This window comes from Miscanthus floridulus, unplaced genomic scaffold (genome assembly GCF_019320115.1).
Source record: "Miscanthus floridulus cultivar M001 unplaced genomic scaffold, ASM1932011v1 os_1979_1_2, whole genome shotgun sequence".
NCBI lineage: Eukaryota > Viridiplantae > Streptophyta > Magnoliopsida > Poales > Poaceae > Miscanthus > Miscanthus floridulus.
Genome location: NW_027098026.1, coordinates 46,174 through 59,298, shown reverse-complemented (window position 1 = coordinate 59,298; position 13,125 = coordinate 46,174). Strand labels below are relative to the sequence as shown.

The window sequence follows — 13,125 nt, the reverse complement described above, 5'->3', positions numbered from 1 at the left end:
AGCGGAACGCGAGAAATCGCTGGGCACCGCGCACGGGGCGGGTGCGAGTGGACCGGCGGCATGGTCCGGTTGCGCTTGCGGCCTTGCCTCGCTTGCGCGCAGGCCCAGCGCAACCGCAGCGGCAGCCATCGCTGATATGCTGGCTGCTGCCTCCTCCGTTCCGCTGGCCCCACCAGGGCCACCACCAGACGACGACACCGGCCCTTTATTCCGCCCGCTTTTCTCCCTTTTGCCCTTGCGACGGACGGACCCATCCCTCTTCGCCCATGTTTTCACTTGGCTCCCACTCCAGACTCCACTTCCGCTGCCATGCGTCGGCTCCGCTCCCCCCATCATCTTGAAACGAAACGAAACGAAACCCCCAAACCCCCAGAGGCCCAAAACCACCGGGGGATTCCGCGAGATCTGAACGCCATGGTGGCCGCCGGGGCAGCAGCGGCCGCGCCCCGGCTGAACCCGTCGCCGTCCCCGCACCGCCGCCGAGCTTCCTCCGCGCTCTCCCCGGCAAAGTCCAACTCCAACTCCAACGCCAACGCCGGCGCCGGCGACGCGCGGCCCAAGCCCAAGGCTAAGGTCGTCTCCTCCCGCTACCTCGCGCCCTCCTCCCACTCCAAGTCCACCTCCACCTCGACCTCGACCTCGACCTCGACCTCCACCATCACCACTTCGAGCTCCAACTCCACCTCGACCTCGGCGTCCACGCCCTCCCGCCGCTTCGCGTCGCCGCTGCCGAGGCGCTCGGTCTCCGTCGACCGCCCGCGCCCAGGCCCGGCTGGCAATGCTGCCGTCGGGGAGACCGGGGGACCCAATGCGGGCACCACCACCACCACGAGGAGCCTCTCTGTGGCATTCCAGGGCCGGTCCTTCTCCTTCGAGACAAGCAAGGCGAAGCCTGCCACGTCCCCGTCTCCGTCGCGGCGACCACAGGCTTCGGCGGCGGGGTCCATCACGCCGGAGAGGAGGAGTCCAGCTATGGGGACAGTGCCGGAGAGGGGGAAGGGGTTTGAGGGGGGCCATGCTCACCACAGGTGGCCGATGTCGGCGAGGCTGTCGCAGGGGTTTGAGGGGAATCCGCTTACCAAAAGCTTGGATTGCTCTTTGCACAAGAGGGACGCGGCCGTCCTTGCTGCTGTCCGGTCACTGCGGCAGTCCATGGTGTTTGAGGAGGGGGTGCGGCGTTCCTCGTTCGATAGTGGGGACTACCTGATGTCGTCTGACACAGAGAGTGTGTCGTCTGGGAGCAATTCAGGGTCTCAGGATGCGGGCATTGGCATTTCGCACAGAGCACGCCCATCCCCAAAGGGTATGAGTGTGCCAGCACGATTCTTGCAGGATGCTGCAGTCAGCAGGTCACAAAGATTCGCAGATCCTGGCACGCCATACTTGCCGTATACCTCTGGGTTGGCCGCATCTCCAAGGACGGCGCCGGTCAAGAAATTGCTGCAAAATGGCTTTGTTTCATCTCCACTGAATCGGTCAGTCAGGCAATCTTCACCAAGTAAGCTTACAGGCAATCCATCAAGGAGGATGTCAAGCCCATCACGGGGGAGAAACTGTGTGGGGTCGGGCACTTCATCTTGGGATCATCAGGGAAGAAGCTCATCTGGTTATGCTTTGAATGGTGAAGTGAGGAGGAGGTGGCATGGGGGTAGTAAGGTTGACTGTGAACATCTATTAAGAATTTTATCCAATCGACATTTGCAGTGGCGGTGTGTGAATGCGCAGGCTGATGCTGCACTTGCTGCACAAAAGTTGACAGCAGAGGTGAGTATATCCATTGACAAACCAATTTATGGACTTCTGAATTCTAAATTTCTAATACATGAAATGTGTTCCTCCTGTATAATTAACATAAATTGATGTCATCTCAGAATTCAGTAGTATGTGTAAATGGCTATATATTTGGAATTTATAACTTGCTTGATTTATTCAAATTCAGATTAGTTTGTGTAAGATGTAATTGATTAAATTCAAGGCCAGCATTTGCAAGCTAGCTATAAGCAGGAGCTATGTGCTCGCACTAATCATCCGATTTCACTTATTTTCACAAAGTAATTCTGTGAAGTTTACACATCTTATAGGTTGCAATTATCTTTGTCTTTTGCGCCATAGTTTATGTTATCCGAACTTTATATTTATCGAAGTTTTTTAGTTCCTTGGGTGTAGGTTCTTCAATAGAGGCAAACTGGGCAATCTATGTATATCAGAATACTAGATAGAAAGCATCTTGTCAGGTCACACACACGCAAAAACTATGTAACACAGTTGGAACGGCAAAAAGAACCTGGAAAGATTTGACAATGACATGCCTTTTATGTTGGAGCTGTAAACAAAACTAATACCAGTAGGATCTGCTCGAGAAGTATCAGTTGGCATGCTAAAATATGTCATGTTCATTACCTTTTAGAATGGAAGTTTGTATACTGCACCTGTTCATTGCCAAATGGAAGTCAGGCTACCCATTTTTATTATCTTATTGGTTAACTGAAAGTACTACTATTTCAATTAAAAAATGCTAGGCAAAAGCCTTAATTTCAACCATAATATTTGTGTAGCTAAGATTGCCTTTTCTACTTCATTACTTCTCAATAACCCTTCTTCTTTGGCCTTTTCACCAGAAGTACTTATCTGATGCATGGATTACTACCCTAGGGATGCGTAAATCTGTTGCTCTTAAGAGGTTCCAGCTACAGTTATACCGAAACAATTGGAAGCTCATGACAGTTCTAAAGGGACAGGTAATAACCAATTTTAGTTTTCGGTGCATGACTGCAAGTAGTATGCTGCCTTTTAGTTTTTGGTGCATGACTGCAAGTAGTTTGCTGCCTTTTTCATATCTTTGCAAGATCATTTTTCTGCAAGTAGTTCATCGGATTATCTGGAATTATCCTCCATGTCTGGCTGACATTTGCTAGCCTGTCAGGCATTGTTAGCAAGATAATATTTTGCCAAAGAAAAAGAAGTCCCTGAAAAACTGAGACCTAGTTAGTTATAAGCCCAGGGCCATTGCCCATCTTGACAGATATATTCAAATATCTGCACAGTTGCAGGCTGGCTGTTTTGATTCTTATTTCCTCTGCTCAATAGATTACACATGGTCCTTTACTATGAACAACTGTAAAGTTAAAAAGGAAGACCAGCTCACCAGCATGTGGACTCTGTAGTGGGGCCTTAGATATAACTGTAAGCTTTTATAGTACTTAATTAGTAACAACTTTAGCTAGTTGTATCTTAACCTGGTAGTAATTCACCTTTTACCTTTGCCTTGTTTCTAAAAATCTAACGAAAACTGCTTGATACAGATGGGGTATCTAGAAGAATGGTCTTCATTAGAGAGGGACTATGTGGATTCTCTATCTGGAACTGTGGAGGCTCTAACTGCCAGCATTTTGTGCCTTCCTGTTGCTGATGGAGCAAAGGTTGTTAATAGCACACCATTGTGCATACTTGTTTCTATATGTTTCTCTTCTGTTCTCTGTGTATTAAAGATCAGTTTCTTCTTTGCCACTTTGTATTTGCAGGCTGATATCCAAGATGTGAAAAATGCCGTTGGTTCTGCTGTTGACATCATGCAAACAATAGGAAGTTCAATATGTTCATTATTGGCTAAGGTGCTGTGTTCATTGAATTGCTTTCCTGTTTCATTTTCTTTGTCACTAGTTGCTTGTCAACTACATCTTAATTTATGGACGTGGGCCGTATAAAAGAACTAGCAACCTGCATAACAAGGCTTAACAATGGATGGTTGGATTGGTTGAGACTTAATCCCAGCCAGCCGATTCCCTCATCAGACTGCTTTAGAAACATTCTCCAATTTCTCAAGCATAGGAGATTTTTCTCTTCTCTAGGGTCTGTAGAGTAACGTCCTCATTATGCATTTGCTAGTTGGGGTTAAAAATTAAAGATATTACAACTGAATGCATTTCAAAGCTCCAATTATCTTAGTAATCAATTTTGCCATCACCATACCAAAAAGGGGGAAAAAAACTATGAGCTCTTGTGAGGCTTGCACAAAAATAATATAGCACAAAGCAATTTTTGAGAGGCTTACATTTGGTGAAATATTTGTTCCAAGTTGCTGCATTTGTTATTTTGTTTGACTGAAATCATCTGTCGGTGTGCAGCTGGCTGGAACAAGTATTTTGGTTTCTGATCTTTCCAAAGTTGCTACCCAAGAGCACACTCTAATGGAGCAGTCCAGGGAATTGCTGTCCACACTTGCAACAATGCATGTAAGTACTGAGATCCAATCCAGCCACCTCCGGTTCTGACCCTATGTGTATTTATAGCATTTCTAATGGACACAATCCAATAATTTTGCTGAAACAGGTCAAATACTGTAGTCTACAAGGGCAGAGAGTACAGACAACTCACAGGAGCTCTATGCATTCCTAGTCAGACTACTACTATAACCCCCCACTAACCGAAGAATGTAGGTGCAATTGCAAATTCTGGTGGCTTGGTTGGTGCCCACAGAGCAATCTGACTCATCTGAAGGTGCTACTATCTAGACTAGTCCCAGTAGTCTTGGCGGATATGGCCCTCTAGTTCTGATTGCTGATTTTGATGTATGCTAACCAATGCAGAACAGATGGCATGCAATGTGTATAGATGTATCTCATTTGTTGGTTTTAGCTGAGGAATAGGTCAGATGCTAACTAGCTAGTAGCTAGATTGGGTTAATTTTGTTAATCATCAGATGACTAACGACTACCAGGGAAATGCAACATAACTTCTAGCGGTACATTAGATTGCTTGCCTAAAAAACACGTCGCTATTTCGATCTTCGGAGTGACATGGTTACTTGTTGCCGATACAAGTATCCGACTGGGGCTCACTGCGTGTGGATGTATGTAGGCTGCCCTCGTGCAACGTTCCATCTGCAAATGGTATCCCATGATTGTTGTAGCCTAATATGGCTAAAAACCCAAAAGATTTGGTTTGTTCGTCGGTTCGTACATGAATCCAGGTCTGTTGGCGTCAACGTTGAGACAAGATCTGTCCCTCCTGGTCTGGCTGGTGCTTCGAAGCGTCCCAAAAAAATGAATTACGCGGCCCTAAAATCAATACAGCTGGTACAGAAATAGCGCGTGGCCACAAACCATGCCCTCAATTTGCTTCACAATCTGTGCAAATTCACATGGCGCGGTGGTCAGTGGTGACTGAGGAATCACCAGGCTGGGTTTCAGTGAAAGCATAAAGGATCACGACAAGCCGGCACCTGATGCACACGAAGGGAGCAGAGCAGGCAGAAAATGCTGAAAGCGAGGGCGTGGCAATGAATCGGGTCGCTTCACTGCACTCACGGGCACGAGGCGGGGTAGCCATCATTGCAATTGCAGCAGCGCCCGAACGGGACCGACGGTTGCACAGCTGCCTCTGCCTGCGCCGAGAGGCCTGGTGCCGGTAGCCATCATCCCATGCCCATGCCGTGGGGCGAGATCGATTTACCGGAAAGAAAGCTTCATCGCCCGCAGCGGCCACGACGAGTCCATATGACGCGACTCGGACCGTCGGACGCTTGTGACCTGTGCGGCTGTCCCCGGCCGAAAACGGCGTCAATTGCAGAAGCAGCCGCGGCCGACACAAGATGAATCATTGTGGCTGATTAGCTGGTGGCACCTCTTGATCTTGCTACAGCACCTTTCTGTGATCCTGTCCCGTGTCTCCTCCACGTGATAAATCTGGAGCTGTTGAGGGGATTGGTCTCGTCTTACTGACACTGAGGCTGCAGCATTCAGCAACGACAGGAGTAGCAAAAATCCAAATGCCTTGGCCATCTAGTGCATGGTTCCTATAGGGGAGGAGAACCGAGAACGCACAAGAACTTATTGAAGTGAATGGTAATACATGCCAGCTATAAGGTGATGTGAGCACCTCTTGTGCATGTAACTCTAACTCTCCTTATTAATACATGCATTTTGGTTTTGGACGAAACCTGGTATAGTATGTAGGGATAGCTCAGCACAGCAGGGCTGCAGCGGTAGAAAAGCGCCACGTTTTTCTATATTGAAGACTGCATATTCGATTCTTGGTTCCTGCAAGGTGAAGAGAGTCAGAGAATATTACAGGAAGAATAGTAAGTCTAGACGTCTAGTCACATCTCAGTTCAGATATTCCTGCGCTTGACGCCTTTGCAGATAAATCAAATTACCTGTCAGCTGCGTCTCAGCAAGTACCCAACATCCATCCAGTCTGCTGAAATCAAAAGAACAGTGCCACAGGCTCACAGCCTTGACGCATAATCTGCAGTCTGGAATCAGGCATGAGATGTGATGAATTGAACTGGCATTGTTAATCCAGAAGACCAAAAATGTATTTAACACCTTTCAATATGAAGCTGAACATCCAGATATACTGAAGCAGTCTTGAAAGAAAAAAAAAATCCAGCACAAGTTTTTGCTCAGATACAAAACATGCTGATGTGGTGACATGTAACTGCATATCTAGGACAAACAAATACGAGAATTAACACCTTTCAATATGAAGCTGAACATCCAGATATACTGAAGCAGTCTTGAAAGAAAAGAAAAAACCAGCACAAGTTTTTGCTCAGATACAAAACATGCTGATTTGGTGACATGTAACTGCATATCTAGGACAAACAAATACGAGAATCAAATGAGAACAATCTTTCTCAGGGCAAAGTAAACCAATTCAGCCGCAAATACATCAATGTTTGTTTGAATGCCAAAGAGTTTGGAAAATCTGACAAACTCATGACGCAAGACCAGTCAAAATGTTTCAACAACACATGTGGAAGTGGAATGTACAGCATACAAGAGTCAGGGCGATGACTCCATATATTAAAACAACAAAAAAATCTTCAGCAGAATCAACAAAAAATGTGACAAGGATAAACAATTGTCAGGGTGATGACTCCATATATTAAAATCTGACAAACATCATAAGCTTGATAAGGATAGAGGATAAACAATTGTCAGGGCGATGACTCCATATATTAAAATCTGACAAACATCATAAGCTTGATAAGGATAGAGGATAAACAATTGTGGATACTCCATATATTAAAACAACAAAAAATGTGAAAACGACGAATTCACATACATTATACAATAACAATACAGAATTAGGAGTCAGGGCGATGACTGCATAAGTGCTTTCTTTTCCTTCTTGTAAATGCTATTAACTGGCCACTGCCAATTCTTACAGTCTGATGTATTTTCTCCTCTGTTTTTGTGGTTCCCATTTTATTAGGCTCTATGGTTGAACGGATCTCAGGATTTTCATGTGAAGTAACCGTCAATTTTCTCTTTTTAGTTATTTCATTTGGACCTAGATTGTCATGGTCCTCAACGCCAGCAGAATCATCCCTGCTAATCGTATCATTCTTTTCTCCAGTGAATGAATTAACACTTCTCTGAGTTATCTCTCCAACACTAGTGATAAGCAAATCTTCAGCAGGTATAGCAATGGGTTTCTGCACAACTGCAGGGTTCGAATGGCCATTTTCAATTGGGTACTTGCCATTCTCTTGAAACATATGATTTTGCACAGCATTGACTCCACCCTGAACGACACTGTCCTCAGGTTTTGTCTTAATAGCATCTTGCAGTTCATTGCGCCCTGAAACTACAGCAGCAGATTCTTCCTGTTCAGAGCCAGAGGGAGGTTCGACATCAGCTGGCACTGAACTTAATTCTTTGTTCATAGACGTAGTATTCAAGGTTTCTCCAGGTCCGATGGCATTGAAGGGTTGACTGATTGTTCCCTCACCTGTACCATTCTCTATTCTTGTGTCTACATCATTCTCAGATGCACTAGTGATTTTCTGCAATCCCTCACCTGTACCAGATTGACTTTGTCCTCACAAGAAGAAAGGACAAACGAGCATGCTTGGGTTGCAAGGTGATACCAGGAGAGTGTGTTGTTTCTCAACATAAGCTTTTGGTGCCAGACTTTCGTTTTCAGGTGCGTGCCCGTAGGGATAAACAAGCTAAGATTGAAAGAACAAAGTGGTGGAAACTGAAAGGGGAGACGTCAGAGGTATTCAGGGAAAGGGTTATCAAAGAGGGTTCTTGGAAGGAAGAAGATGACATAAACAACATGTGGGAGAAGATGGCAACCAACATTCGGAAGGTGGTCTCAGAGGTGTGTGGAGTAACCAAAGGAAGTGGAGGCGAGGCTAAAGATACTTGGTGGTGGAACGAGGAAGTCCAAAGGGCTATTAAGGAGAAGAAAGAGTGCTATAGACGCTTGTACCATGACAGGAGTGTGGACAACATAGAGAAGTATAAGATGGCAAAGAAGACTGCAAAGTGAGCTGTAAGTGTGGCAAAGGGTAGAGCGTACGAGGATCTTTAACGTTTGAGTACGAAGGAAGGAGAGAAGGACATTTATAGGATGGCTAGGGTTCGTGAGAGAAAGACAAGGGACTTCAACCAAGTTAAGTGTATTAAGGATGAAAGGGAGCATCTCTTGGTGAAGGAGGATGAGATCCGACATCGATGGCAAGAGTATTTTGACAAATTATTCAATGGTGAGAATACAGACACAACCTTTCAGTTGGATGACTCTTTTGATGACACCAATAGGCGCTTTGTGCGGAGAATCCAAGAATCTGAGGTCAGAGAGGCGTTGAAAAGGATAAAAGGAGGTAAGGCAATGGGACCGGATGGTATCCCAATCGAGGTGTGGAGATGCCTCGGGGACATAGCTATAGTATGGCTAACCAAGCTGTTCAACCACATTTTTCGATCGAACAAGATGCCTGATGAGTGGAGGAGAAGTATATTGGTACCGATCTACAAGAATAAAGAGGATATTCAAAGTTGTACTAATTACCGAGGAATTAAGTTGATGAGTCATACTATGAAGCTATGGGAGAGTTATCGAGCATCGCTTGAGAGCAATAACGCGGGTCTCTATGAACCAATTTGGTTTCATGTCCGGAAGGTCAACCATGGAAGGACAAGTTATGGAGCGGTATAGGGAGAAGAAGAAGGACCTACACATGGTTTTTATTGACTTGGAGAAGGCTTATGATAAAATACCAAGGAATGTTATGTGGTAGGCTTTGGACAAACATAAAGTCCCAACGAAGTACGTCGGGCTCATTAAGAACATGTACAACAATGTTGTGACTAAAGTTCGAACAAGTGATGGAGACACGGATGACTTCCCGATTAGGATAGGACTACATCAAGGGTCAGCTTTGAGTCCTTATTTGTTTGCCTTAGTGATGGATAAGGTCACAAGGGACATACAAGGGGACATCCCTTGGTGTATGCTTTTCGCGGACGATGTGGTGCTAGTGGATGAAAGCCGAACAGGAGTGAATCAGAAACTAGAGTTATGGCGGGAGACTTTGGAGTACAAAGGTTTTAGACTCAGTAGAACTAAAATTGAGTATATGAGATGTGACTTCGGCACTACTATTCGGGAGGAGGAAGATATTAGTTTGGAAGGTCAAGTAGTGCCTAGGAATGATACCTTTCGATATTTAGGATCAATGCTACAGAGAGACAGGGATATTGATGAAGATGTTAGTCATAGAATCAAAGCAGGATGGATGAAGTGGCGGCAAGCATCACGAGGATGCAAATCTTCAGTTTTGTTATTTGTGGTGTCACCTGTTGTGAGAAGTGCTAAATCAGGAGTACCTCCCGTGGGTTGAATTCTCATCATTTCGTCCAACTTCAGTATAGTGTTTCCCTCGACGTGATCATCACCAACCTGTTCCATCTTCGCAACAGTAGCTTGAGTAGGAGCCTGATTTAGCACTTCCAATTCCTGTTCCAGTTGGAACACCACTTTGCATAATCTGCACAACAATTCAAGACATAAGCATGTCCTCTCTCTTGCGGTTTAAGTAACTAGATTTATAAGGTCATGATGTGAGAACGACCTGCTTAGCCACCGCCATTTTAACAGTGATGTACAAATCAATGTCAATAAGTGATTGCTTCATCCTTTTTGCATCAATTTCACTTTGTAATAAAGTTCTAATTTGTCCCTGCACTGTATTTACCAAATCAACCTGCTTGTGGTCCAAAACATTCATCAACAACACATGACATGTATTCATTGGACTCAACACAGACAGATCGAAAAAACAATTTTAACAGTATTACCAGAACTTTATCAGTATGCCCAGATAACTGATAGGATATGATTGGACATTCAACTGGAGTGGAGATCCAACGACGTGTCATTCGCCAATACCATTCTAGGTAACAATTCCTTGCATGAGTAGGATCTGAAGTCCCTGTTTCCTGGTGCTTAACAACAGAGATGAGCCTGTTCTCCCATCCCTTACTGTACTTATCATGGTAAGTAGGCCAATGTTGATCAGCTTTACCCTGCATTGTAACACGTTCAACAACCTCGACTGGGTCTGGTATGTGCTGCAACATTCCAAATTGTAGCAAGACGCGATCAGGCACATGCATTTCCACTATCTGGAAGCATATTAATGGAGTCCTTGATAGCCAAACTGCAGATCCAAATGTGCATATTGCAGGAAGCCCAGCTACCAGGTCTGGTGTGTATGGGTCCCATGTGATCTGGAAAGCATAAGAAATATTACAGTGATATCATTTTCCTCTTGTAATGAGCATCTAAAAGCACAAACGCACTTCCTGAAGTAATGGAACACATCATACCTGGCAATCTAATATAGTATCTAGCCCATGCCTACAAAACTCATGGTCCATGGATCGGGCATTTTCACGGTTCTTGAAGGCAACATTCCACCTAGTTATCAGATGCTTTTCATATCATGGAGTATATATTGAAGTGAAAGAAAGTGGTAATAAAAAGCAATCTGTGGTAAAAAAGAACCAAGAAAAAAACCTATTGAAGTGAAAGAAAGTGGTAATAAAAAGCAATCTGTGGTGAAAAAAAGAACCAAGAAAAAAAAACCTGTATCCAAGGGGTCGGTCATCGGGTAGAGCCTTATTCTCTAGTCATTCAGGACAGCCTATCTGGATATGCTCCCACGCCCATATCTGCAATGTTTCTTGCAGAACATCAATTCTAGCATCAATCAAGAGAGCAATTTCTGCACTACACAACTAAGACATACTACCTGAAGAAGAGTGAGAAATGCACAGCAATTTGCTTTGCCCTTCATGCTGGCTTTTCCAAGCTCTCTGTAGAGGTGGGCAAGAACAGCAGCCCCCCAGGCCATCTCTCCTGAGGCATCAAAATCACGGAGTAGGGCCAAATATCGTAAGTGCACTCTAGTTCCACTTGGATCAGGAAATAAACTGCATCCAATTTGGTACAGTATGTAGGCTCTTGCAGCATACTCTACATCTGCCTGATTAGCGCTTTCTGGTAATGTTTTGAAAGTGTCATGCAGCCATGCCATGTTGATAGAACCACCTTTGATCTGTGGAGGTTCTTGACCCAGAAGCTGTCTGCACAATTGCTCCCAATTACAGTTTGTCGGGCCAGTGACAGGAGCACCATGTACACGAAGTCCAGTAAGAATTGCCACATCCTTCAAGAGCACTGTAATTTCTCCAAACCTCAAATGAAAAGTCTGTGTTTCACGCCGCCACCTTTCAACCAGTGCATTTAACAAAGCGTGGTCTAACTGGACCCTCTTCAAGAAAGATAGGTGGTAAAACCCAGAACGCTTCAATAACACAAGCATTCCCTCATGTCTCACTTCCCACTGATTAAGCCTGGTGCCATGTTCGATAAATCTAACAGGTTTGTAGATCTGCATAACAAATGGATGACAATCAAGAGAAGCTCAATAACTGGATTTTCTTTGAAAGGCCCAATAGATAAACTGAACACATTAATTAATTGGAAATAAACATGTAAATGAAAAATTAAGGACAAGTTCTAAAATGTTACCTTCCCAACAAATATAGCTTCTGATTTGTGAAACTCCTGTTCCACAAGGACAGATTTATCAACAGGACCAGGATCTAGTTTCCGTTCCTATTCTCCAGATACAGTGAGTAGAGAATAGTAAGCTGTGATTATTTATGTATGCTCAAGCAAAGTGATTATAATGACCAAAACAGGATAACTTGTTAGTTCATATATGCAACTGCAATGCTTTAATTTCTCTATGAGAAATATTGATGCTGACAAGCATACGAGTACATGTTAGTAATTACGAGAGCATGGTCAACTGAACGTACCGCATGCTTAAGCGGCAGGCTCCAGCATAAGCAACTGCAATGACTAGCCTAAAGTACTAAAAATAAGCGCGAGAGGCAACAGCCTCCTGCTTTTTGTAACACCATGAAACCAATCATAGAAGAAGCTGTAGTTCACATGAACATGCGCATTTGTGGTTTGAGCAGCCTACAACGTTGTAATGCCACTAGCAAGTCCCCCTAAGCGAGGTGCTAGGGTTTAGCAAAACTGACCTGCCCTTGGGGCTGAGCTGCGTCGCGGAGCTCCTCAGCGGCTGCGTCCATGGCAACGAGCGCGCGCACCCGCGCGAGTCGGAAGATTTTCCTCGTCCGTTTTTGGAACAGGGGCCTTGTATAGATTGCCTCAAAATTCCAAGTTTTTTCGCTCTCTCTCCGTCACATCAATTTTTGGACGCATACATGGAACATTAAATATAGATAAAAAAAAATAACTAATTGCACAGTTTGGTTATAAATCACGAGACGAATCTTTTAAGCCTAGTTAGTTCATGATCGGACAAAATTTGTCAAATACAAACGAAACGTGCTACAGTGTCCAGATTACAAAATTTACAATCTAAATAAGGCCAGGGTGGAAGACGGCGGCGTGTTGCGGGTGGCAGGCAAAACCGGCGTCTAGTTGCTCGCGAGCTCCGAGTAGGGACTGGGGGACCGTTCGACTTCGACCGGGCCAAAAGCCCACTCCGGCCTCGTGATCGCGGGCTGGACCAACTTGACGCGACGATCCAATCACCCGGCAAATTGGAGAAATCTGAAAAATAGAAAACCAGTTTTATCGTGTATTGGGGCGCTAAAACGGTGAGCAGACGAAGATGCAGGACCAGCGTCTGCGAAGAATCAGTGTAACCTGTTTTTTTTTTAAAAAAAACTTTAGCGAGAACATGTACCTGAATATCCTCACAAAAACACTAAATACTAAAACTAATAGAGATTTATCAAGCCAATTAATCGTGACACCTCTGGCCTGATGATCTCTATCTAG

General features: G+C 44.8%; 1 protein-coding gene and 1 pseudogene across 1 annotated transcript; one reads left to right on the top strand and one right to left on the bottom strand.

The window, feature by feature from the left end:
• The first annotated feature begins 321 nt into the window (after positions 1–321).
• LOC136534486 (QWRF motif-containing protein 2-like) lies at positions 322–4,734 on the top strand. The gene is made up of 6 exons (XM_066526910.1): positions 322–1,764; positions 2,619–2,738; positions 3,303–3,419; positions 3,522–3,611; positions 4,125–4,232; positions 4,330–4,734. The coding sequence occupies exons 1-6, from the start codon at positions 415–417 to the stop codon at positions 4,393–4,395; spliced, it is 1,851 nt and encodes a 616-aa protein (XP_066383007.1). The 5' UTR covers positions 322–414; the 3' UTR covers positions 4,396–4,734.
• A 402-nt stretch (positions 4,735–5,136) lies between these two features.
• LOC136534483 (uncharacterized) lies at positions 5,137–12,407 on the bottom strand (annotated as a pseudogene).
• Between the last annotated feature and the right edge of the window lie 718 nt (positions 12,408–13,125).